Source organism: Haliaeetus albicilla, chromosome 13 (genome assembly GCF_947461875.1).
Source record: "Haliaeetus albicilla chromosome 13, bHalAlb1.1, whole genome shotgun sequence".
Lineage (NCBI taxonomy): Eukaryota > Metazoa > Chordata > Aves > Accipitriformes > Accipitridae > Haliaeetus > Haliaeetus albicilla.
The window spans coordinates 37190412-37216443 of NC_091495.1; the positions used below are offsets into that span (position 1 = coordinate 37190412).

Sequence of the window (26032 nt, forward strand, 5' to 3'; positions counted from 1 at the left end):
GCCGCAGAGCCTGCACGCCTGCGCTGGCACCCCGGGTAGGTTCACAGCCGCCATCCTCAACGCGTCCAGCTCCCGGCTTTGGAGGGCAGCAAGTCTTTGCAGGCCCTCGGGAGCGCAGCAGCCTGTGCCTGCCCGCCGTGGTGAACAGGGCTGGCCTGTGTTCCCGTCCTGTCTCCTCAGCCGAGCCGTGCCGTGCCAAGAGTCTGCCGCTCGTCTCCGTGCAGGATGCGTGGCTGTGGCTGCAAGCTGTCGGGCTTGACACGCTGCTGGTCTTCTTGACATATGCCCTTTTCTTGCAAAGGGTGCTTGGTGAGGGGCTGGCACTGGTGCGGGGGGAACAGTGGATGCTGCTGTTGCACAGCTTCTGCTTCCCTGGCAGGACTGGAGCCAGGTTTCCCAGGCGCGATACCTCTTTAAGAAACAGACCGACTCTTTCTCTCTCCTGGTTGTGTTTTTTTTTTTTTTTTTTTTTTTTTGCAAATACCTTAGTTTTTGTTGGAATTTGTCCACGGGGAAATGAGGGCTGCACGGTCCAGTCCAGGTTCTCAGAGACATCTGCAACCTTGGAAAAACCGCTCAGGGACGCTTGGGCCTCCCAGAGCTGCCCTGGCCCCGGTGCCCGGTGTGCCAGGCGGGCGATGGGCTCCCTGGCACGACCCCGCACGGCTCGACCCTTCCTCGAGGGAAGCGGCCGCGGGGACCTATGGGGTGCGCTCGGTCGCCCAAGTGGCCCCCGCCGGTCGCCCACGGCACCTTTCCGGCACCCCGTCGGGCCAGCGCTTGCAGGTGGCGCGGGGAAGCCCCCGCTGCGCCAGCCCGGCTGGGCAGAGCCGTCGGGGCCGCGCCGGGGGCCGTCCTGGAACCGCCGCGGACCCCCGTCCCCAGCGCCCGTACCGGGCCGACCCCGGGGAGGCGGGGGGGGGGCGCGGAGCTGCCGGCCGGCCGCTGAGGCGCGGCGCCGTCGGGGCCCGCCCGGGCGGAGCGGGGCGGGGCCGTCGGGGCCGGGTTTAGTCAGGATTGGCTCCCGGCGCGGTTGATTGACACCGGCGGGCGAGCGCGCGGCGGGCGGCGCTTCCCTGATTGGCTGCCGGGGGGCTCACAAACCCGCGGCGCGGCGCGGCGGGGCCAGACCGGGGCCGGGGCCGGGGCGGCGGAGGCTGAGCCTGAGGGAGCGGGCGGCTCGGCTCGGCTCGGCTCGGCTCGGCTCGGCTCGGCGGCTGCCGCCGGCGCCCGACGCGGGGGCCGGGGTGGGTGGGTGGGTTGGGGGGGATCCGCCGGCAGCGGGCATCGAGCGAGGGGCAGCGGGAAGGGCCCCCGGGGGGGCGGGCGGCTCCGTCGGGGCCACCGTCGGCGGGTGAGGCGATGGGCAGCGTGCGGGGGCCCCGCGGGGCCGGGCTGCGGGCGCTGGTGTCGCTGGCCGCCGGGCTGTTGGCGTGCGGCGGGGCCAGCGAGTACGACTACGTGAGCTACCAGTCCGACCTGGGCCCTTACCCGGGTGGGCGCTTCTACGCCAAGCCCCACCAGTGCGTGGCCATCCCCGCCGACCTGCGGCTCTGCCACAGCGTGGGCTACGACAAGATGGTGCTGCCCAACCTGCTGGACCACGAGACCATGGCCGAGGTGAAGCACCAGGCGAGCAGCTGGGTGCCGCTGCTCAACAAGAACTGCCACATGGGCACCCAGGTCTTCCTCTGCTCCCTTTTTGCCCCCGTCTGCCTGGACCGGCCGGTCTACCCGTGCCGCTGGCTCTGCGAGGCCGTGCGCGACTCCTGCGAGCCCGTCATGCAGTTCTTTGGTTTCTTCTGGCCCGAGATGCTCAAGTGCGACCAGTTTCCCCAGGACGACGTCTGCATCGCCATGACGGCTCCCAACGCCACCGAGGTCTCCAGGCCCAAAGGTAAGGCGTGAGCGGGGCTGCAGCCCTGCTCCTGGAGCTTTTGTCCGAGCTGATGGGGCAGGTGTTAGCCCAGGAGGGGCCGTGTGGCACCGAAGAGGGTCTTGCAGCAGGAGGAGGCTCACCTGAACTTTGCTTCTTGGCAGCAGTCCTCCTCCAGCCTCCGAGCGCTCTGCAAGTACTCCTGTCCTGAGGAAGGCAGGACGCCCTGCCAGCTCCTCGCCTCTGTCCTGAAGCCGAGCCTGGGGGCAGACGGTGTTGGGGCATGGCGGGTGCGTGACTGCTCCGATCCCCGCACTGGCACCAGGGCTGGGCTTCAGCCTCTGATGGACCAGGGCTCCGACCCTCCATCCTCCAGGTGCTGCACCACCCTGGCAGCAGTTTCTCTCCCAAGCCCGACTCCGGCAGGGCTGTTCTTGGCAGCAATAGGACGCGTAGTCCCCCACAGCAGAAAGGGCTGCCTGACTGGAGTAAACAGTGACGGTAATCCTGGTGGGGTACCCTGTTTCCCAAGCAGTCCTGGGGCGAGAGGCTGAGCAGCCGGTGGCTGAGCGTGCAGTGGAAATCTAGCCCTGCCCTCTCAGGTGAGCTGTGTGCTGGCAAGGGGGCAAGAGACTTATCAAGAAACAACTGGGCAAAACGGACGTGGTTCTTGTTTGTTTCCATTACGTGCGACAGGTCTGTCTGGTGCCACACTGGCTTGTTTGTGCAAGTTACAATAAGTCCAGCTTGTTGCTGAGAACTTTTGAAATCAATAAGTATCCTGGTGTTGCTTCAGTATTCTGCATCAGAGTACTTTGAAAGGCTGGCAGGAGGGATATTTGTAGAGGGAGAAGGCAGAGGGCTGTAGAAGACTGCAACGCTTTCCTGTGTACGGAGCTTCATTGAAAGGGATGGGTGCTCCTGATTACACAGTGGGATAGTGCAGGCACTCGGGAGGAACTCGGGGACAGGGGAGCTGTGCATGGGGCTGAGCCGTGGCTTCTGTGCTGTGTCCGGAGCTCATCTGGAGGGAAGGTCGCCCTGTACAGTGGCCGCTGGTGTGCAGTTACCTTTACAGACAAAGGCTTTATGTTGTGCTTGACTGGGAGCCCCCGCCCAGCCTGCCGGGGACTGTGCAGTGTTTTCTCCCGCTCATCCCAGCGGGACTCCTGCTTCAGGGAGCCCTTCAGTTACAGGGAGGAAGGGAGTGCATCCTGCAGCAGAGGGGTGACACTCTGGGGGTGTTCCCAGACGCCAGCGTGGGGGCACATGGAGGGCAGCGGAGAGCGATGGCTTGAGCAGGATGGGACAGTTGCTGCAGGGGGTCGGCAGGGAGGGACACCTGAGCTCGACACCCGCCGGCGCTGTACAGGGAACCTCTGTTGTGTCTCGGCAGTGGCATCCAGAGGCAGGTGGGGTGTGAAGTGTGTGCCCGTGCCGGGGGGTGAGGTTTGGTTGCTCTTGCTCCCAGGCACCCAGCCTCTCCCTAGGCAGCACCGACGGCAGTGCAGTCACTCTGGCTTCCTCGCTGTGGCATGAGCTTACTGATGTGATTGCTGGAGGAAGCTCTTTGTTTTCCAGGAAGGCTCTAAAGTCATCTGTCCTGTGTGAACCTAGACCCTTGGTCAAGACCGCAGTTGCATCCTGTGTTGCGGGTACAAAGGTCGCTTTTATTCCCCAGGGACTTGCAGCCAAGAATGCTCCTGGGGCAGCTGGGTCTGAGCTGCTTGCTGTAGAGCTGCCCCTTCCAAGGTCCGAAACAGAGTTTGAGCTGTTTGCAGGTCATTCATTTTAGAGACATTAATGACCCAAGACCTGGGAACAGTCTTCTAGATGAGCAGCATCTGCTAAGTTTTCCCTTGTGTAGTTTAACAACTAACTTTCTGATCACCTTTCAGACCTGTCTTGAGAGCAGTATTGGGGTGGGATGTTACTGCTTTCTTTTGGTGCTGCTAACGTGCCCATCAGAACAGTATTTGGGCACCTTGCTGTTGTTCACAGGCATCGCTAAATTGACTTTATTACAAGGAATTACAGCAGCTCAGGTTTGAGTCCTTTGTGCACCTATTGGTGATCCTGTTTGGGGTGCAGAGAGGCCTCATTCTGCACAAACTTTAGGGTTTATGAACTTGTTCTTTGAGCGAACTGTAAATCGGAGCTGGGTGAGTATTGCAAGGAAGTATTACAGCCACTCAGATAAACCACTGTCTGCTAAATGGCTTTGCAAAACTTATGTCCCAAGCGCTTTTAAATGAGCAATTTGTTTGCAAGGATGTTTATGGAAAGTAAGTCTTTAAAATTGTTGTGCAAATGTGAACTCTCTTCAGCATTCAGTGGAAAAGTATAAGCAGCCATCTTCACATCCCCCAGCTGCTTAAAAGTGTTTCAAGAGGAAACCCTTGCATGTGCTGTATCTGAGCCGCAGCAGCTCCAGAGGTGTCAGGCCGAGCTCCCTGTGCCCATTGCACTGGCTGGGGCACTTTCCTGTGAGGGGATGAGCAATCTTGCTAGAAAACGCTTCTTCAAGGTGAGAAGGCCAGGCTCCTCAGTAATCTGCTGGGCTGGACCTGCTGCCCTTAGGTGCACCAGCTTTCATGGCGTTAACACTGGTTTGTGGCAGAGGGATCTGGCGTGTGTTCTTCTACGAATAACCTTTGGTTGGTGAAGATCCGCGTGCCGCTTATGCCGTGTGCTGGGATGCTCTTGCCCCAAACAGCTTAGAGTGAACAGAGCAAACTTAAAGTTAATTGTGACCACTGCCGTAACGTAAACCAACGCGGCGAGGTCTCCAGTGCTGGCGCTCCTGTTCCCGCGCTCTGGAGAAGATCCACGAGTGGTCTCCAGTGACGGCAGGGGCCAGACCCGGCGAGGTGCACGGCGCTTTGTCCATCGGCTGCTGGCACTGCCACCTCGTGCAGACGAGGGGTCCCTCTTGGTGAGCACGCTTGTGCTGCTGTGGTTCAGCCCTTGCCCCCGAACATCCCGGATCCTTCCCTCTGCCTGGGGCTCTGCCACGGGAGACCCTGTCCGCAGTTTCTGTGCATTTTTGGCTAGCACCAGCTCCTGGAGCCCCTTAGGTCTCGGGCACTGGGGTGTGTTTCCTGTTGATTCAAAGAGGGTCAGAACCCAGCAGTGTCCCCCCTTTTCTTTGGGCACTAGTAAGAACGAGCCCTTTCAGTATTTTTCCCCATTAACACCTCGAAATTGGAATTTGTTTCTGCCTCTCAAAGAGCTGACCTGCTGAATTCCTTTCTCCTTAAGCACGAGGCGGTAAAGCCTGCAGGCCCACAGGATGCATCAGGGGAGTTGCAGATTAATATAGCATTACACATTCCTTCTCCTGCCCCTGGAGTAAGCTGGCTCTAAAGCCAAGCATTAGAAAATGGTCAGCAGGGAAAAAGCGAGCTGGAAGCAGGCTAAGCTTGTGCTTGGAGTAGAGTTGTCAACTGCAGAAGATGGGTCCCAGCTGAACTGCGGCAGGTTAGGAGACGGGTGACTGTGCCCGATACTGCGAGCCGTGGCGGGGTGCTGCGGGGTGCAGTCTGGCCCGGCATGTGCCGGCATGGCTGCCGCTGGACCGCCACAGTGGGGACCGCCTGAGGCGGGAGGAACCGAATCATGGCTGGGCTTCTTGTTGGCTCCTTCAGCCTGGGATCGTGTGGGAAGGGGAAGGTGAGGTGCTGGGCAGCGCTGTGGGCTGGAGGACGTTGGCCATGATGCCTCGGGAGGGCAGGCAGTTTTGGGATAGCTGTGGCTCCATGAAGCAGCAGTTTTCCTGGGGCACAGAGCTGTGCGGGAGCTGGTCAGGCCCCTGGTACTTGTGTTCCTGACCTTGGCGTGATGGGGTATCCCATAGGAGAGGAGCATTTCCCTTCCCCTCAGCATGGGATAGTCTCAGGCACGTCCGTGCTGCAATGGGGCTGCAGGAGGCAGGGCTGGAGGATGCTCCCTGCACGTGGAGCTGCCTGGCACTGGAGCAAGCACTGGGTGCCCGCTTGCCAGGCCATTGGGGTCCTCCCACCATGGGGTAGCATGCCGGGGGCTTTACCCCAGCACAGGGATTCGGCAGCCTGGCAGTGGGATGCGTGTGCGGGCGAGGCCGCTGCTCGTGCTGCGCTGCACGCCTGGCAGCGCTTGCCCTGCCTGGGGCGTCAGCAGAGCCACAGGGGAATGTCCTCTCCGTGGCGAGAGGGCTGGCAGGACGTGGCTGGCAGACGTGCGCTGTGTTGCTGGTGGGAAGGGGACGGACGTGCTGCCCCGCAGAAGGAGCTGCCCAGGGCGGCTGCAGTGGCTCCAGCCCGCGTGGGATGGCTGCTGGCTCTGGGCCCTTGCCGTAGCGAGACGAGGGTCCCTGCCACCATGGGTGTGCTGGAGCAGTCCCGGGGGCTGCCTTAGCGCAGCTAAAACAAGGAACAATGACTCTTATTTTCCATTTTTGGGTTTGTTTTTTTTCCTTTGTTTGCCTGGAAAGCTCGTAGGCTGGACACAGCGGTGGCTTTCACATTGTTTGTCTGGCCCGCATAGGCTCGGCCAGTCTCCTAGCGTGCACTTTGGCTGCTGAGGCACATTGAAGTGCTTTGCACATTGGGTTGGTTGGAGATGAGCTAATGCATGGCACCTCGTTCCTGAGGGTGGTCCCCAGCGCAGTAACTAACTCTTGGCACTGCAGCAGAGACAGACCGCTGGGGCTGTCACCCTCCTACGAGCATCCCCTCTCCCTCATCATGACCTCATTAAATGTGCAGCCTGGATGGAAATATTCTGACTGCTGATTTTAAAAATAGTGTTGGAGACCTCATCGCATCCCCGAAGGCTGGCTTCTGCCTGTGTCACTCTAAGTTAAGACAGTAAAAGTGACAATTGCATGTTAGGGTTTTGGAAAAGGAAGTTACCCAGATGATGGGCAGCTCTCATGGGTACCGAGGTACCAGGAGTGGGACTGTTAAGTCGACTGTTGGGTGCTGTGAAGGTTGCCTTGTGACTTGCACGTCGGGACGATTGGAAGGCCAGTTGCTCTGCATGTGTGATTAATAAAGACATGGTGCATGACCCCAGGAATTAGCATTTGGCACAGAACAGATTTGGGGGGGTGAGAGGGGAAGAACAAGCCACAGAAAACAAATGTCTCGCCTGAAACCCTGTGGGGCATCTGTGACTGAGGAGACTCAACTCTGTGGTCGGCACGGGTCGTGGCCATGCCTCCCTCACCAGCCGTTCTGGCTCTGCACCCCTCTTGCTGGGAGACGTCTCTGTTTTTTCTGTCCAGCAACGCAGTGCATTTTGCCGGTCTGGCTGAGGGCTGGGGCGAGCATTCTGTCTGCACGCAGGGACCGGCAGATGTTTCACTGCAGTGCCGTCCCCGAGAATAACTCCCTTGTGTGGGAAAGAGCCCTCCGTTCTGCTGGACCAGGAACAGAAGCAGCATCTCCCAGCTCAGTAAATTCATCCGCCAGTAGCACAAATCTGCGTCTGTGCTGCTGGGTGGTCTCTGCTCCGGCTGGAGATGGGAACATGGAAACAGATTTTTATTCTCTGGGTGAAGTGAGCTTTCCTCCCAGGATGGATCCCGATGAAATCTCCTGGGCTGGTGTTCCCCAAGAGGAGGATGTTGGCCGCTGTCAGTGGCTGGTGAGCAGAGCTGGCTCTCCTCTGCTGGAGCCACGAGGCTGCCCCGCAGGCAAAAAAACTCCAAAAAGATAAGATGTCTGCTCTTGGGGTTGCGCTGGAGGGGCTTCTGGAGACGGGGCGGGGGGGGGAGGCGCATGTGAGAGCTGTGCAGGTCCATCACCAACCAGTGCCGCCCCGGGGCAGGGTGGGAGGGAGGCAGGAGAGGGGCTTGCCATGCGATGCACGGGCAGCCTGTGAGGTGGTCCCCTGTGAGCTGGGTCATACCAGTCCCGAACTTGCCTGCCTGGCTCCGTGGTGGCTTCTGGCTGGGGCAGCCCCTCGGTGCGCAAGCCATCCCCTGGGCACCGTCCTCCTGCCATGCCGGGCTTTGGGCACCACATGCCCACCTTGGCCTGCCGCGCGGAGGGAACGTCAGTGGGCTGTGGGCCATGCCCCATGGCGAGTGGCTCCCCTCAGCTGAGTGCCTGGCCCTGAAAACCCCTCTCCTTGCCAGCACTGTCCTCTTGCTCTTGGCAGCTGCCTGCCCCTGCCCGTGCCTGGCCTTGGGGCTGCTGGCAGCACTGCAGTGGGGCTGGCAGGAGGCTGCCCACAGCCAGCACTGCCCTGCGAGCTGGTGGACGGCTCCTGACCCCTGGCAGGGTGTCGTCCCACGGGGCAGGGACCTGGGACCCCCATGGCAGGGTGCCTGGGGGCATGCTCCCCTCGAGGGCAGAGGTCTGACAGCCTGAGCAGCCCGGCTCTGTGGTGCTTCTTGAGCCGGCTCCTCACCACCTCTTCTCTCCTTTTGCCAGGAACAACCGTGTGTCCCCCTTGCGACAACGAGATGAAGTCGGAGGCCATCGTGGAGCACCTGTGTGCCAGCGAGTTTGGTAAGGAGGGGTGCTGGGAGCACGGGGGGACTTCCCTGGGGGGCACAAGGGCAGTGTGGCTCCTGTGTGGGCCAGATCCTGGACCACTGTGTTTTCCTGCCTGCCCTGAGAGCGGTGTGGCCAGCGGTGTGGCTGGTGTGGCCGCGTCGCCTGCGGGCAGCCGCAGTCCTTCCCCGAGGCGAGCGTGCCTCTAGATGTCAGTGTCGGTGCGCAGAGGCGGCCGCTGGGATGGGACGGGACTGGACTGGACGTGTCCGGGATGTGTCCGGGACATGTCCAGCTCCTGCAGCCAAGCACACCCAGGTACCGGGACAGCCAGGACCGGGACAGCGGGGTCCTGGTGGCAGTACCTGCACTCCTGCATCACCCTGGCTGCAGTGCTGAGCATCTCTCCTGCCCGCCTGGCGACATGCCGCCCGGGGACGAGGCCCCCACACGTGGGATCACCCGCCGAAGCAGCGGTGCTGCAGGCGGTGAGGCCCCGCTGCGAGCAGAGAACCAGATGGTGTTGGTCTGGAGTCTGAGGCTGGGGCAGAAGTGGCAGTGCCTGTTCTTTGGTGAGCTTGGTGGGGCTCGTAACTTAAGCCTGGTGTTCCCGTGCTTTGCGTGCTTGCAGGAATGATGTGTAGCATGGACTCTTACTCTGCTTGCAGTCATGAAGGGGCAAAGCAGCTTCCTCCTTCCCCCAGACTGCTTGTACCGCTGGGTTTCTTTTCAGCAGAGTTATGCTGCTCTTGTCAAGTCTAGGTGTAAAAACCCAAAGCCAGTCCTTGTCTAGCTAGGGCCAAGCAGTGAGCTTAAAAAATGCAGAGCTACTTGAAAGCTGTGTCCTAAATATATTATGACTGAGTAAGTGAGTCAGACAATCATAGGTAAACAGAACTTCATTTAAAAAAAAAGTATCGCAGGGAGAAATATTAGCTTTCTCAGATCAAACCCAGAATTAACTGGTTTTGACATCCTTGCTGGTGTATGTAACTTGCCCGGAAGGTTATTAAAGGCATATTGAACAAGGTGTGCATTCCTCGGGGATTAGCACTTGAATGTGCCCTGTGCCAGAGCGCACTATGCAAACCCAAACCTGCTCTGCATGCTGGCGTATTACCCTTTCTGCTGGAAATGAATTCTCAACTCTCCTGCAGATTTGGTATGCCAGAAGTCCTAAGTTCAGTGCAGACTTTTTCTAACAGGGAAAAGCATCGACAGGAACACCCATGTAATAGTTTCCCAGGAATGCCGGGTACTTCTAGCTGAGTCAGGTAACGGGCATGCAAATTTGGTGCGGCAGCCTGGCTGGGGAGCGGGATGTGCTGTTCACCCGACTTGGGCTGAGTGCTCAGACGTGGGTGAGCCCGAGCACCCTGAGCTATGCCCCAGGCAGGCGTGAGATGAGAGATGAGCAGGAGCTGTCCCTGCCCCACTGCACCCATGGGGAGAGACTGGAGGGAGCTTCCCAGCTGGTGGCCTCTGGGACCAGCGCACCTGGTTTGGGCAGGGACCATGTGCCCAGGTTGGCGGTGGCACGGAGGCATCGCCCCGGTACAGGCACTCTGGGATTGGGGACCGCTATCCTGGAGAAGGAGCGGGGGGCACTGGCGGGTTGCTGCAATACCTGTTGCCTCCCTGGAGGCGTGCGAGGAGCAAGCCGAGGTGGTGTCCCGCTGGTGGGCAAGTGCTGGGAAGGGAAATACAAGTTTAACCGCATGCTTGTCATCAGCCTCTGCCGCTAAATATCCTCCCCGTGCTCTGGGACAGTTACACAACGGGGAGCAGAGGCCAAACCAGAAGTATTCACAGCCTCGGTGGAGCGGCTTGAGACATTGACTTGCCCACAGAGTAAGTTAGTTATTGGGAAATTTTGTGGTGACAGCGTCCAGAGGATGGAAATATTTCTTGGCAGGCAGCTCCCTGGGTAGGGCTGCGGCAAGTGGCCAGATATAGTGTTACCGTGCACCGCGAGCAGCAGAAGAGCAGCAAGTAGAGGAGACCTCAGTCCCCGTGCCTACCCCCAATCAATCCAAAATGGTTGTGAAGGTTTTCACAGGAGCCTTCCTCCTGCTGTGGTTTGGAGTGGTGAGGATGGGTCCCCATTCCCAGGCCAGCCATGCTGTGTCCCAGCAGGGAGGGAGAGAAACGGGAGCCAGCTCTGCAGGCTTGGCTCGCCGAGAGGAGCTCCGCTCTGCTGAAGGGGCTGAAGGTGGCCCTATCTGCTCTGTCGGGGAGCTCGGTGGTGTCACTGAGTGCCCTGTGCCCACATCCAGGTGACAGCAGCTCGCACGAACACAGCTAGATTTGAAGCGGCTTGTGTGAGCCCTTGAGATCGCTTTAGTTGTAATGTCAAGTATCGTAACTGCATCGGCATGTCCACCTGACTCGCCTAGATCACCATATTTTTCCAGCCTTGTATAAAGTCATTTGTTTTCTCTGCCAGATCAGAGTCTGATGGTTTTTCTGACCATTGCAAGGAATTTGGGATCATTCTTTGTTCTGTGGATCAGCACAACTCCAACATGTAACTTTTTAAACATGTCAGAGCTCTTGCTGATGCTGAGGTTGCTCCCATTCCTCCTCCTTCCCACTCCTGCTTTCTCTTTTTGTCTCAGAAAGAGGTTTTTCATTTGAAAACAAGATGACCTCCCTATTATAGAGAAGTCCAAAGGCAGCTGAGCAGGACACAGTGAACCATCACTCACGTGTGAACCATCACTCTGTCTTCGCAGTGGAAAGCTGGTTGTGTCTTGGATATACCTTGATTCCCCTGTTCCTCCCTGTCACCAGACTCAATCATGGTGGGAAGCTCACACAGCTGCCTTTGGTGTTTTCTTCCTTCTGTCATTGTGTTTTTCCGCCCCATCCAGGAGGGTCCTGGGTGCGTGTAGCACTGCCTCCAGATGTGCACAGTCAGTAGCCAGCTGGGGAGCTGGAGCAAGGGAAGAGATGCGATGCAGGTCTTACCTGTGATCTACAAGGGAAGGCAGAGCAGGGTGCTCCTGGGGATGTCTCTGCTGTGGAGAGCAGCCAGCAGAGGAGATAGTGACTTCAGGAAATTTTCTCAAAGCACAGTGCATGGCCCTTGGATCTTTGTTTAGTCTTGGGTGGTTACTGTCATGGGGTGATTTCTCAAGGAGAGCTGTTTATCTGGCACTAAAATAAACTCTCAGCCCTTCAGACTGAGATTTCTCATGCACATCCACCAAGGTAAACACTGGCAGCTGACAGGTTACAGATCCTCATCAAAGCCAGACACGTACAATAAATGTTTAAACTAACGTGTGCTGCACCGGGCAACTGTTGGTGGGTCCTGCACTGATTCCTGCAGTAACATGACTTTGGGTTTCACCTACATCCCAGTGGCTCGTTACAGACAAGATGCGAGGAGCACGTTGCCCGCCACTGATGCGTGGCCATGCCAGGGTGGGAGGTGGCTGTGTAACAGCCCTGGGAGTGATGTTGGTCTCGAGAACAGAGAAGGAAGAGAGCTGCATCCAGCTGTGAACACAGGAAGACTGTAAAGAAAAGGGACCTTTCTTCCCTGGCCCGGGAGAGGGCCTTGGACAAGATGCTGGGGCTCGGAGTGGTGCCAGGAGACCGCCAGCTTTGTGGGCCAGCAGGACTCTGGGTTTGCATTTGTATGAGCAGTGGTGAATGTGGGCTCCTGGATGCTGGTTTGAGGCAGCTCCACTCCCTGCTGGGCTGCCAGCAGCTTGGCAGCTCCTCTGAGAGGACGATGGCTTTGGGGGGGCAGCATGTCTTGCTGTCCACACGGCTCTGGCCGGGGCTCACCATGCGATAGCCGCGCAGTGGGAGCGGTGTGCGTGCTCCCGTAACGCTGGCGAAGCAGTAGGCGCTGCCTGCCTGCTGCTGTGGCCGTCCTGCCTGTAGGCAGAGGGGACCTGGGTCGGCACTGCCGGAGGCACTCGGAGATTAGCTTCTCCTTTATTTCAGCAGCGTACAGGAGCTGCCTCCTCTCTTCTCCACCCTAGCCCTCCCCTTGGAAGCACCAGCCAAGTGCCCCCAGGAAAGGGGGAACGTTTTTGACCCAGCATCCCAGCATCGCACCTGTTTTGCTGCTGGTTTGGTTGCCCTAGCAGCAGTCCCCCGTCCCTGCGGTGCATGGCAAGGTCCTGTCGCGCCTTTGGCCGTGTGTGAGTGCTGCTCCACATCTGCCTGCCTGGGTGCCAAGGCTGGGAGCAGGCAGCAGAAGCATCGCCCGCGGCTTGGAGCGGGGCTGCGGGAGCACAGAGCCGAGGGTGTCAGCGAGCAGTGCGGGGACCCTTGTCTGGGGCACGGACCAGCTCGGGGTGCTGGGCCAGGTACGCGTGAGCTGATTGCAGTTTAGATTTTGGTGCAGCTCTGGTGCGCTGGGGGCAGCGATGGATGCAAGACGAAGCGTGAGATCGCTCTCCCGTGCCCCCCCAGCTGCCTCCCCCAGCCTCCCTGGGCTGCAGCCAGGGTTTATTTCTTCCTCCTTGTGCAGGCTGGGCTGGCCCTGGAGTTCATTCCTCTCTCTGTTTCTCTTGGTGATTTTATTTATTGTTTCTGCCCTTTCTCTGGGGTCTGAGGGGATCCTGCTGAACGGGCTCTCGCTGCACTGGAGACTGCAGTACAATCAATACATGCTGTTTATTTTGTCCGGTGACTGACAGCTCCTTGCCTGCAGCCTTCTCCTGTTACAGCCCTAATGTGTCTTCTGGCAGGTTTCCTCCTTCTGAGTGATTTCTAAAGGAAGGAGCAATGAGGCTGAAGGAACAGCAGAGCTTTCCCTTCTCTCACGTTCCCTTCCCTGCCCCTGAGGTGCTGCAGTGGGGCCCCTGTCTGTGCAGGCAGGAGAACAGCAGAGACCACGTCCCAGTCCCAGGCTCCTGCATGCTGGAAAAGACGGGTCAGAGGTGCCTGTGGGGGGCACAGTCATGGTGGGGGTGTGTGGTGGTGGACGGTGAGCAGGGTGCAGGGGCTCGTGAGTCTCAGCCTGTGGCCGCCCCGGTACAGCGCAGTCCTCAGAGACGTGGAGAGGGTGCCCGAGCCCTGGTGCTGGTGTCGGGGAAGGAGGGTGCTTTGCTCTCAGGCGGTACTAATGCGGTGCTCCCGGTTTGCCTGGGAGACTGTGTTTCCTCTTTCCCCATGCTGGGTGTGGGACTGGAAAGCTGGAGCTGTAGCGACATCGATAAGAATTGTTTCAAGTGATGAAACGTGAGTTGTGCTTTGTCAGGCTGGACCCCAACCAGCTCTGCGGGGCCTTTGCTGCTCTTGGAGCTGCTGCTGCCAAGAGTAATTTCACTCCAAGTGAGCAAACACTTTCATATACCCTGTTTCATATTAGTAGAAATAAAAAAAGACATTTTTCCATTTCCAGCCCTCCCTACTCTCTCTGTGTTAGAGATAGCAGAGCTATGCTACCATCTGATAGGAGCCGTTTGTAGTTGGGGCCAAATTCGTGGCTTGGTCTAATGGGGGAGCATCACCCCAGGCTGGGGTCTGACCCTCTGCTAATGGGAGCTGTGGCTGGTGATGGGGCAGCTGCGGATCCGGAGCCGCTGCTGTCCCTCTCGCATGTCCTCTCTGGGCATCCCAGAGTTGGAGCAATCCAGAGGGAAGCGCAAGGCGGCTTCAGTCTGCAGGAGAGGAGGACCTTGGTGGGGAAAAGGCTGCCCATGCTGGCCTTCTCTTCCCAAGTCTGATGGTTGCTGGTGGTGTGGTCCTGCTGGATGACGCCTTGGGAGAAGGAAGGACTGGTTGATGCTGCGGTGTGGCGTTGGGAGCAAGGATGCTGAGGGAAAGCTGGTTGTAGCTGCTGGCTGGTGCGTGCAGTCTCTTGCAGGAGTCTCTGCGCTGTTCAAGGGTGGTGCAGCTATGTCTAATTCTCGTGCTGGCACCTCGCTGTGGCGGTGGGCAGGGTCTGGTGAGAGGGTCCGTGCCTATGCTGGGCGTTTGGTGCTGGCTTTCCTGGCCGTGGCAAAATGCTGACAAGTGGCTCATGCCTGGGCAGACATCAGCTTCTTGACATGGGAGCTGAGCAAGGGCAAGTGTGGGTTTAGCACCCCGGGAGGATTTCTGCTGTTGTAAACACAACATGGCTGAGAGCTGTTGAGTCCCAAATTAAGTCCTGAAATCTGCCTTTGTTGTGTTTTGTTTTTTCCCTCCCAGCCTGAGTAATGCTTTCACTTCTGTGTTTTCTGGGAAGAGCCTTTGAAGTGGGTGGCTGGACGCTGGCTTGCGCTAGAGGTCTCCTGCCATGACTTGCCTGCAAGCAGACGTACTGGCAGCACTCACAGGGAGGATGTTTTGGGACCACGTACGGCACGAAAAGTAGAACCTCTCCCTGTGGAGGAGTCCCCCTCTGCTCTGAATGCCGTCAGCCGTACAGGCTGAGGGGAGAGGAGGGGAGACCCTCCCGCTTGGCCAATCCCACATGACGGGGAGGGTCGTCCCTGTGGGAATGGATGTCCCAGAGGGGTGTGGAGCATCCCTGGGGATGCTGCTCACCTCCCGCCCCAGCACTCAGGGGCTGCAGTCCCGTCACCATGCTGCGCCAGATCCAGCACTGTGTCTCGGCAGTGCTGGCAATGTTGCAAGCAGAGCTGAGACAATGCCTGGCTGGAAAGGGCCTCCCGGGTTTTATGGGTGGTCCTGGCTGCAGCTGGGACGGCGGAGAACGGGGCTCCTCTGCCATCACCTCTCTTGTGGTATGACCGGGAATTGGCCCCTGGTCCCACCGGTGCTCCTGTTCACAGGAAAGTTCATGGTCTCTCCACAGCCCCCGAGGCTGCAGTCGGTCTATGGGCACCGGCAGTGGAGGGAGCGAGGGCCTTTCCGTGTGAGTGCATCAGCCAGCATCTTCAGGAATACGGCGGACACTTCGATTAACAGGGGCTTGGGTGAAAGTGGAAGGTGTTGAGTGCGTTAGGTGAGGAGGTGCGGTTGCAGTTGAGGGAGGGAGCACGGGTTTGATGAGAGGTTGTGCTGGAACGTGTGTGTATCCTGTGAGAACGAAGGGGAAGATGGGCTTGTGGCTGCCGTGCTTTCTCTGCAGCGACGCAGAGCTGCTGCAGCGTGTGGGCTGGGGTGGGTTGATGCTGCAGCTGATGCTGGGGCAGTCCCGCAGCCATGGCGCAGGCAGGCTGCGGCTGCAGGGCTGGGAAGGCTGCACACACTTGCATGCTATGAATAACCCTCCAGCTCTCTTCCTGGGGTCAGCTCCCTCCTGGCAGTGACGGCTGAAGATTTTGTCTGTGCGAGGAAGCGCATCCTGGGGTCTCGGAGGCAATTTTGGCTCTTCTGCTCGGCGCTGAGACAGATTTGGTGTGGTGCGGGGGGGGGGGAGCAGAAAGGCCAGGGCTCCCAGGGAGGAAGCTGTTTGCTTTGGCAGCTCATCCGATCCTGGAGCCAAGACTCAATCTGTCCCGCTCAGGCCTTTCTCCTCTGCCTGCCCGCTGCTGGGGTGGAGGTGTTCCCGGGGCCAGGGGGATGCCAGGCGAGTTGCAGCAGCGGCAAGTCACACGATGGTACCCCCCCTGCCAAATCCTTTATGTTTTAGGAAAGCCACAAGCCGAGAGGCTGCCTCCCGCTGCGTGGTGTTGTGCTCTCAGAGCTGGGTGTGCAGCCGGGAACGAATGTGCCCTCAGGCGTTGCTTTTCTGATGTGCGTGGAAAATGCCAGAGCTGCATTTCTGGCCCCACTGCTGTGAAACGTGGCTTTTGTGCCCCGGAGTCTCTCCCTGAAAGCAGGTCTGAGCTTAAGGAACACAGCCCAAGTAGGGGAGCAAAGGGAGACTGGGGAGCCAGGTTGCTGGCAGAGGGGTGAAAACTGAGCAGTGAGTATGATGCCTTTTGGTGTTTTTCACTCGTGTGACTGCTTAGTCCACAGCAAGGCAGCTGAAAGTTGGTGGTCCGTGAGCCAGGCTGCATTTTACCTGCGTAGCACTGCAAATTCCCTCTGTTGCCGATGACAAGAAGGGCATCATCGCTGGGAAGAGCAGAGTCCTACACAAGCTATTTGCACCCCTGGTCAGCCTTCTTGCTGGTCCTCCTTGGTGTTACCTGATCTTGGCTCTTTGCACGATTGAGGTTTGGATGAGTTTTTAGTTCATGTCTGGGTTTATGGCTCACCTGTGCAGCTCCCATGCTCCCTGAACTTGCTTCGCTGGCAACAGATACCTGATGCTGTGCGGGGAAGGGAGAGCTGTGAGCTCCCACAGCACAGGATTACCAGACCCTCTTTGTCTTCCACAGACTATGATACTTGGAGTAGAACAGCACCTCTGCTAGCTGCCAGATTGTTTTCTTCCTCTAGCAATAAGGATCTAAAGTTGCAGTGATCACAGCAAAGCAATTTGCAAACAAGCCATTTTGAAAAAGTCTCTTGTTACTGATATTATACCATTCCTCCTGCACTGGCAACCACTGTGCTTAGTGCAAGAGTTCAAAGGCAGAACGGATAAAGAAATCAAGGCTCACATTGAGGGATGCTGCTGCTGCTGCCCAGTTAATGTCATGGAGCTTAGAGCTGCCTGGAAACGACTTGCTTCATTTTCCAGATTTGTTGCAAATTGATCTAGTTCAGTGTCTTTAGCTCCTTAAAGCTTGAGTCTCTTTAGCTTCTTAAACATCCTGAATTTGGAAAACAGATGGAATGAAAATTTCACTTAGGTTTCCAGCCCTGGATTACTTTCTTGTACAGTAACAGTATAACACGACAGGGCTTTTGGCAAACTCAGCAGGCGTTTTTGGCACACGGGCAGATAAATACCATTACTCCTGTTGCCAGTGCAGTGGCTGGGAGCATAAGGGTAATACAGAGAGACTCTGCTGCCTTCTCAGGATTGTCATCACGCTGTCCTACTGCCATTCATGTCTGGAATGGTGAGCAGAGCTGCCATCCAGAAAGCAATGTGTGTTCATTGCTACAAGTTCCAGCAGAGCAAGACTTCAAGGAACGATGCTGCGGGGACCCGTCTCCCTGCCAGAGCCAGAGGCTTCTGCATGCCGTCTGCTGCACATGCTCCGAGAGTCAAATGAGAAGGGACAGCAGACAATTAATCACCTATCCGAGCACTGTTTATCTGCAGCTCTGAAGTAAACTCCCAAATGATGCAAATATGTTAGTAATTTTTGGCCATATGTGCTTTTCCCCAAAAAAGAGGCAGAGCCAAATGGCACAGAAGTGATACTTTAATGTACAACATGTTTTCATCATTTTTCCCATGTACACTAAATTCCTCTTCATGGTCATGGCAAAGGAACATTAATTTTTTTTTTTTTTTGGGTTGCGATTAACTCGGGAAAATGCTGAACCCAAAGAGGGAAATATTTTCCGTGGAAGTTGTATCAGATTAACTCCTGTTCTCCTGGGGAAGGTGCAGGCGTGTGGCTGCTCCGTGTGGCTCTGCCTCCTGCGCGCGGGTCCTGTAGACACGGCTGTTTGCCAGGGGCCTTCACTGCTCGAATATAGAGATGTTCAGTGCTTGGAAACTTGTTTCATGGGCACCAGAGAGCCAGGAGTGACTGCAAACAAATGCTTGAGAAGCCAAGTTGACCTTTTAAATGGCCCTTTCAAGAGTCTCTCCATGCGTCTAGAGCCGGGAAATTACCTTGTTTACTCAGCTAACGTTTTGCTAGCAAAGAGCATATTGCCGGCTGAACAAGTCTCCCTCTCAAATAAAAAGCGCCCGTCGTGCTTTGCTGAGGGGAAGGGAGACAGAGACGTCAGTGTTTTACCTTGATGCTCTCCTGGGCGCGGGGATGGCTCTGCTTCAGGCACGAAAGTTTTCGTGTCATGGTCAGCGGGCCAAGTCATTGCCGGGGTGATGCCGCAGAGGGGGGAGCAGGGGGACGCAGGGGCAGTGGTGCAGTTTGCTGGGTGTCTGCGGCTGGGCAGGGTGCTGCTGCCGTCCTGGGGTGGGGGTGCCGGTGCCCCCTCACCCCCCCACCTTGCTTAGCAAAGGCTTTGTGCCAGCGAAGGCTGCTCAGGAGTTGTTTTGTTTTTCCCCTCTCTCTGGCTTGTTTTTCAGCTCTTAAGATGACCATAAAGGAAGTGAAGAAGGAGAACGGGGACAAGATGATCGTCCCGCGGAAGAGGAAGGCATTGAAGCTGGGGCCCATCCGCAAGAAGAACCTGAAGAAGCTGGTGCTGTTCCTGAAGAACGGGGCTGACTGTCCCTGCCATCAGCTGGACAACCTCGGCCACTACTTCCTCATCATGGGCCGCCAGGTGAAGACCCAGTACCTGTTGACGGCCATCTACAAGTGGGACAAGAAGAACAAAGAGTTCAAGAAGTTCATGAAGAAGATGAAGTCTCCCGACTGCCCGACGTTTCCGTCCGTCTTCAAGTGATGCGGTGGGCGGCGGGAGAGCCGCCGCCTGGACCTCGCGCAGCCTGGCATGGCGGCTCGGTCTCGCTCCTCTGCAGCGGGGATGCTGGAGCCGAGCCCTCCTGCTCCTCCCTCGTGCTCCTCGGAGCTTCCCTCGCCAACCCCAGCCCTCCCACCTCCCCGCTGCTGGCATTTGCCTGATCGCCTGGGCGTGCGAGAGTGATGCCCATGCACCAAACAGTCGCCGAGGTCACACGCCATTTACATCCGCAATATCCAAAGACCTGTTGCTGTACAGATAGGTACATTCATTTAAATAGCAGCTATCAGGTAAAGAGGGCAAGCAGAGGGGTGCGAAGTTATGTCAAGAGATTACACGCTTGCAGAAAGGACCCTCGTGACCACGTTACTCCCGTGTTCATGGCTGCAGGATCGCCCTAAATTAATTCCTGTTTGAACCAGAGCCAGCCAATTAGAAAAACATCCCATCCTCACCATAAAAGTCAATGAACGAGTAGTGGAGAACCCGTTACAATCTCTGATAAAACCTCCTAATAGCTAATTGCCCTCACTGTAAAAAAACCACACCATTGTAGTCTAAACCTGCTTAGTTTAAGCCTTAACCCTGGGGTCCTTGTGATACCTTGTTTGGCTGAATCGGGGAGCCATCCCTTACCAGCATCTCTTGGTACGTGTCACCGGGATGCCTGCCCTGGCCTCTGCCGTGCCGAGCCGAGCTGGCTGAGCCCCTCGAGCCTGGCGCTGTGCTGCTCCTTCTCCAGCCTTTGGGTCCCTTGGGTCCCTGCCTGGTTCGATGGTGTGGCAGCTCCGCTGTGGCCGCGAGGCCAGTGGCGGAGGGTGGGCTGCCTCCACCGGTGCCTCTGGCCTCGCTCGGACCCCCGGCTGCAGCAGGGTGCAGCTGAGCATCCCCTGCACTCATCATGCCTCCCGCATCAGCCTCCCATGGCAGAGTTCCTGTGCACGCGTGGCCGGTGCTGCTTGCGCCCAGATGTATAATTCCATTTTAGCCACGTGCAAACGCATACCGTTTGCTGGCCAGGGACTCCTGGTTGGGGGAGAGCTCACGGCCAGCTCCTCCAGCTTGTGTCACCCCCTAACTTGACCAGTGATATTTTTATAGTTTCTTCAGGCTGCTGGCAAAATACCAGATTGCAGAAGGCCGAGGACTTGTCCCTATGGAGCGCCACGGGAAACACATCGTCTCCATCTTTCCCTCTTTGCAGTCGCTGTGGGACCTATCAGTTTCTAGGTTTTTGTCTGTTTGATGTGTGACAACTTGGCTTTGTATCACTCTGGGGTTTTTTTTCCCTAATCAAAATGTCATGTTAGTATGAGGTCAAATAGTTTATGAAAGAAAAGAATATTGCATCCAAATGATTACATTTATCGACCAAGCTGAAACTCATTATTCAGTTAATTGGACAAGTTCTCTTTTCCATAGACTCGTATTGCTCCGTATTAATTATACCATCCTGCTTCCATTCAGTATTCTCATCAATCACGATTACTCTAAGAGAATGAATATCTTGCGACCTGAGATAATTGTGTTGTATTGCAGTTAAGTGAAATAACAAATCCTCATTTTTGAGGTTTAAACCAACCCCACTCAAAGCTGGTAAATTCATTATTCTTTAGCTCAGGAGTGCTGTTTATTCCCCACGTGGGGACGGAGCCGTGGACTTGATTGTAGAAGAATTCCATGAAGAAGCCAGGCGCACTGGGGAATGATGTTTCACGGCTAACAGAGAGATGGATTTAGGACGTGAACTCTGTAGAAAGTCCCACTAGGTTGTCTTAGACCACCATTTGTAGTAGTGTTGTTTCTTTGATGCAAAATTAATCACTGTAGATAATGTGCTTTATCAGTGAATTAAAGAAATAAATAAACCATGGGCTTTAACATCACACATTGATGAGGTGAAATGATGGGGAAGGCTGACAAATCCAGCCTTGGCAGAAACAGGTCGTGGCCCGGAGTCGGGACACGTTGAGCTGAAGGGCCGGTTATCTTGGAGCACCCACAGTGACAGCGCCCGGCGAAGCCCCACAGGGCCCGGGACAGGGACCCTCCATCCCCACCGGCTTTCCTTCCGCAGCCGAGCGGCAACGTGGAAGAGGGATTGCTTGTGCGCGCGAGAGAGATGCTTAAACCTTTAATTGGGCTGGGGTTTTCATGCCATCACCCAGGCTGCTGCTGGGTGTCCTGCCAGCCACCTCTAGAAACCTGCTGTGTACCGGGCTGTTGATTTACTAGTTTTAAAATATGTATTTCAGTAGGAAGCATCAAATCGAAGAGCAAACTAGTTCACAGGTGCTTAGAGCCACTTTTCAGCCCTTGGCAGCCTTTGCTGCTCAGAAAGCCTGCTTTCCACCAGCGGATCTTGAGCCTGCAAGCCTAGATCCAGAGGCAGGCGAAGCCGGCAGGGCAGCGGGCTCTTTTCCTTTCCAGTACAGAGCATGAAACAATGTACGTGAGTTCGATAACACCACTGGTGCTTTTTTTCGGCAGAAGTAGTCCAGAAAAACTAGTAGCACGAGTGATGCATTTTGCTCTTTGTAAGCGTTTCGTGCATCGTCTCACGGACTTGGCCCAGCCTGCCGGGAGCCCCCGCAGCGCACGAGGAGCGACGGCCCTGGACCGGGATGCGTGGCAGACGTCCCGGGAGGACTGTGCAATCCTTCAGACTGTGTCCCAGGGCTGAAGAAACCCCACACCTCAGAGCTACCCGTGGGAAGAACAATTTATCACTGTAATTACCTACTTAAAGCATAATATAATTGTATGTTACTAGTTGTTCTATCAGTTACTTCAAACACCCTTCTGACCCTGTATGTTTGTCCTTGAAAAGCTGATCAGAGCTGCCGAGCAGATTGGCACGTTGCATTTCAGACGTGGTATTTTGGACTTTTCCATGTACCTGGAAAATAACTTCGCCATTCTCTTGCCAAACTGTTCTGTGATCTGCCAGCCATTCCTGCGTGGATCCAGCGGGTAGATTGACTGGTCGTCACTCTGCTTCCCCCTTGCCCTCTTGGTATGTGGAGGCTTTGGATAAAAATAACAGCATTAATAGAAATGCATCTGATGTAACATCATGTTGTAGGCAGTTAAGGTATCTTTACATTTTGGTTTAATGTTATTTTAGATATAGTTAATTTAGAAAAGTGTGGCAGATGAGAAGGGACTGGTTTTCTGTTTGGAAGTTTTGAGAAAATGTAAAAGACCAGTGAAAATCAGCACTGTAGAGAACAGCCTTCTCTGGGCAGTGAACAAAAGCATGAGGCTTCTCATTACCGTAGCTGGCATGATTTTTTTATTTCTGTGAATATTCTTACACCTTTTAAAGGCTGACAGATAAAACGATTAGCAGTATGAAGGCTAACGCAGCTCTTACTCTAGAAAAGAAATCTGGTGCGCAAGCACATGCTAAATGTCTGGAAATAGGAGCTTTTTCCCTGTCCTGTCACTTCAGGGGGAGCTTGGTTGCGACGAGAAGGTTTGGTGGGTGATACTGTGAAATCGCCACCTCATGGAAAGGTGGACATGGAGTCAGTAGGAGAGAGGTACCAAAACACCAGCACCAGGAGGAGATCCTGTGCACGCTGGTAAGTTTGGAAGAAAATAGAGCGTGATGTTTGCAGTGTGCATCGCCTGGCCCCGGTGCCTGCAGAGGCATGGACGTGCGCTGCGTGTTGAGGTGACTGCTGCACTGGCAAAGCAGAAGCAGATCCATTTCCAAGAGAAGAGGCTTTCAGAGAAAATGTCCAGCAAGTTTCGCGCTCCCCAGAATACATCTGTCTCCTTTAGGAAACGTTAATTAGTTAATTGCGGTTGATGCGTTGAGGGCGACAGATAACACGGGGATGTCTGCCCAGTGATGCACGCTGGCACGCTTCGACAGACGGGCAGGAGCCAGCCTTGGCTTGGGGCTGCTTGCCCGGGACCCCTCAAGCCCCCACCATGCTTTAGTTTGCTCCGCCGAGCGCACCGGAGAACCCCCAGCACCAGCGGGTGTAATTCAGGCCCGCAGTGCCAAGCTTGACTCTGCAAAATCGGTGTCAGCTTCCACCTCTCTGACGTGTGTAAAAGTTTAGATACTGTGAATGTGTTCAGTGCTCTTGTTTTTTAACCAACAAATTTCAGCGGTGTGTTCACGTTACATTATTTTAGCAGTTGATGTTGATGTTATGACTTACATTTATTTTCAAGTCTAATATCAGTTCCTTTTTTTTAATGCTTTTTCTTCCATGTATCAATATTCACTTAACTAAAATTGCTGAGTTAATCAATTACAATGTGATTCCCCTATTCCCCCTTTTTATAAAAAGATGTTTTCTAACTTGCGTCGGTGCTTTTGAGGGTTGCTGCAGGGTGACTGGTTTGAGGGTGTGCTGGGGTGAGCCAGACCCCAGGAGGCTGTTGGTGGTCTCGCGGGGGTGTGTGTGCTGCCCGCTCACAGCAGCGATGCTCTGGGCATGTGTCGTGGTTTAACCCCAGCCAGCAACTAAGCACCACGCAGCCGCTCGCTCACTTCATCCCCACCCGGTGGGATGGGCAAGAGAATCAGGGAAAAAAAAGTAAAATTCGTGGGTTGAGACAAGAACAGTTTAATAGGACAGAAAGGAAGAAAATAGTAATGGTAATAATAAAATGATAATACTAATAAAAGGATTGGAATGTACAAAACAAGTGATGCACAACGCAATTGCTCACCACTCACCAACTGATGCCCAGTTAGTTCCCGAGCAGTGATCACCCCTCTAGCCAACTCCCCCCAGCTTATATACTAGGCACGACATCCCATGGTATGGAATACCCCTTTGGCCAGTTTGGGTCAGCTGTCCTGGCTGTGTCCCCTCCCAACTCCTTGTGCCCCTCCAGCCTTCTCACTGGCTGGGTATCAGAAGCTGAAAAATCCTTGACTTAGTCTAAACACTACTTAGCAACAACGGAAAACATCAGTGTGTTATCGACATTATTCTCATACTAAATCCAAAACATAACACTATATCAGCTGCTAGAAAGAAAATTAACCCTATCCCAGCCAAACCAGGACAGCGTGACACCAGCATTATTTGTCACACAGGTGGCAAGATCGAGACTATTGGTCCTGTCCAGGGAAATCCCCATGCAAGCTTTTTGGCATGTTCTGCTCTTGCATTCAGCTCAGTTGCCTTTTCAGTACAATATGATTTACAGAAAGCAAGCTTTGGCCATTCAGCCCTTCTCGTTATTGTCCTGTTCTCTTTGGCTTCATGCCAGTGAAAAGTATTGGGACTTCACTCTGCCCAGCACTAATGCTTTAGTTTAGTGAATGAAAACTGCCATAGCTTTTCAATAATAAGAAGTTGGGGCAAAATCTGGTGGTTCTTGAGTTCACAAGAGGCCATAGACACAGTGGTGATGGACAGTGCCTGTGGGTGCCCTCCCGGTCCACAGACAACGGGTGATGCTGCCAGAGCCTCCCGTGGTCCTGAGCCTGAAACAGCATCCTGCCGCACACTGGTATGTCTGTACAGCTGTAACTTTCTGGACATGGGGAAGGGAAGATACTTTTCATGGGCCAAGCCTCAAACTCCCCAGTGATCCATCCTTGCTGCGGGAGCCGAGACCGGGAGACTTTGTCTTGCGGTGCAGCCTGCCGCTCGCCAGGTCTCTGAAGAGGTTTGGGGGATACATGAGCTGCGCGGGGCAGGTTGCGCAGGGCTGGGATCAAGGGGACCCCCACGGTTAAGAATTCCTTTATCGTGTGGAGAGTTGGCACGCGCCGGCTTTCAGCACGTTGCCGTCACTGCTGCGCGGCTGTGCAGGGTACGGGCTCGTGGTGCAGCGGGATTGCGGTGGCTTTCCTTCTCTGGCTGCACCCGGCGCGCTGCACTGATTTCAGTGAAGCATCCAAAAAGGGAGGAAGGCGCTTGGGTGAGCTGGCGGGGAAGGGCTGGGGCTGCCGAGCAGCACAGCGGGATGCGGGCCGTGGCGAGGGGGTCGAGGGGAGGCAGGTTCCCACTCTCGCCTGGGATCCGTGCCGTGCACAGCTGAGGTAAGAGAGCACATCCTCGCCCGAAGGCTGTCTTCCAAAACCAACGTGGGCAGCCTGGGCAGCGAGTAAAGGACAGCTGTGTCCCTAAATGCTTTGGGGCTTGCAATTTTGCTTTACTTTGGGGGAAAGTACTTGGCTCCTGGGCTTCTGGGGAGGTGCTGCCAAGCAGGACCAGCGTGTGGGAGGCAATCAACAGAGGCAGGCAGGGCCAAGAGGGCAGCAAGGGAACCGGTTCGCGTGGGCTTGGGGAGCAGCCCTGCTTCCCCTACCACCTCCAGTCCGTGCAAATGCACTGGTGGGTGTCGGGAATAAAAGGGGCGGAGGGGCTGTTATGTGCTTGGCAGAGCTCTGCTCTGATTTAAGGGCTTTGCTTACCTCATTTACTTTGGAGCTGTGAAGAGAACAGCTCAAGCTACGTGCAAACTATTTCTTGAAGGGCAAATACTCGAAATATAACTGTGTGTCGAAGTGCACAGGCCCTGGTAAGGAGCGCTGATGTTGTATAAGCACCTCGACACAGGCACAAGCACATGAGCAGAGCAAGAAGACCTGGCTGCCTGTGGGAACCTCTTGCATAAGCACAATGCCCATTAGAGCGGAGCGCTGCTTGCTTTTCTCACAGTGTATTTTGATGAAGGAATCTGTACTTGATTGTTTTACTTTGTTTTAAACTTGTGGTTGATATAAACACATTATGGCTTCTGTTTTCTCTCTTGTGTGATTGGAACAAGAAACCCCTCAATAAAATGCCTTTTTTCTTTGAAAGTTCTTTTTATTATTGCCTTTTCCATATCAATTGCATTACTCATTCCATGTGGTGCTGACGTCCCAGGGCCCCAGCGCATTGTCTCCTTGTGAGACACAGCATTTTGCCACTGCTGCCTAGCAAGGGATGATGTATAAGTTTAAATCTTAGACCCACAGTGTTGGAGACAGAAAAGTCTAATGTCAAATTACGACTGCTGGATTAGAGTATTTCATCGATATAGTTGTTCCCCACTAAATATCCCTGTTGTACACCAACTAGCTGAAGCTCATTTTTGGCTTACACCGATGCAAAGAAAGGAAAGCAGCAAAGCCCTTGTAGCAAACAATATTGTCTGCAAGAATTGCCCTCCTGTTACCTCCTAGAAAAAGTCTACCATTGCTAGAGGGGGTCACAAGGAGAGCAGGGATGCTGCCTGGACTGCTCCTGCCCTCTTCGGCCAGCCAGTCCTGGCTTCAGCTCCCAGGTTATTTTGATTGAAGTAATTTACCCACCCCTCAGGTGAGGAACGGCCAAGTGGTGTG

The 26032-nt window shown here is 55.5% G+C and overlaps 1 protein-coding gene across 1 annotated transcript; it reads left to right on the plus strand.

Annotated features, from left to right (window-relative positions):
- Nucleotides 1-1276: 1276 nt before the first annotated feature.
- Nucleotides 1277-25507, plus strand: SFRP1 (secreted frizzled related protein 1). Its single transcript, XM_069800884.1, has 3 exons — nt 1277-1897; nt 8296-8373; nt 18380-25507. The coding sequence occupies exons 1-3, from the start codon at nt 1363-1365 to the stop codon at nt 18700-18702; spliced, it is 936 nt and encodes a 311-aa protein (XP_069656985.1). The 5' UTR covers nt 1277-1362; the 3' UTR covers nt 18703-25507.
- The last annotated feature ends 525 nt before the right edge of the window (nt 25508-26032 follow it).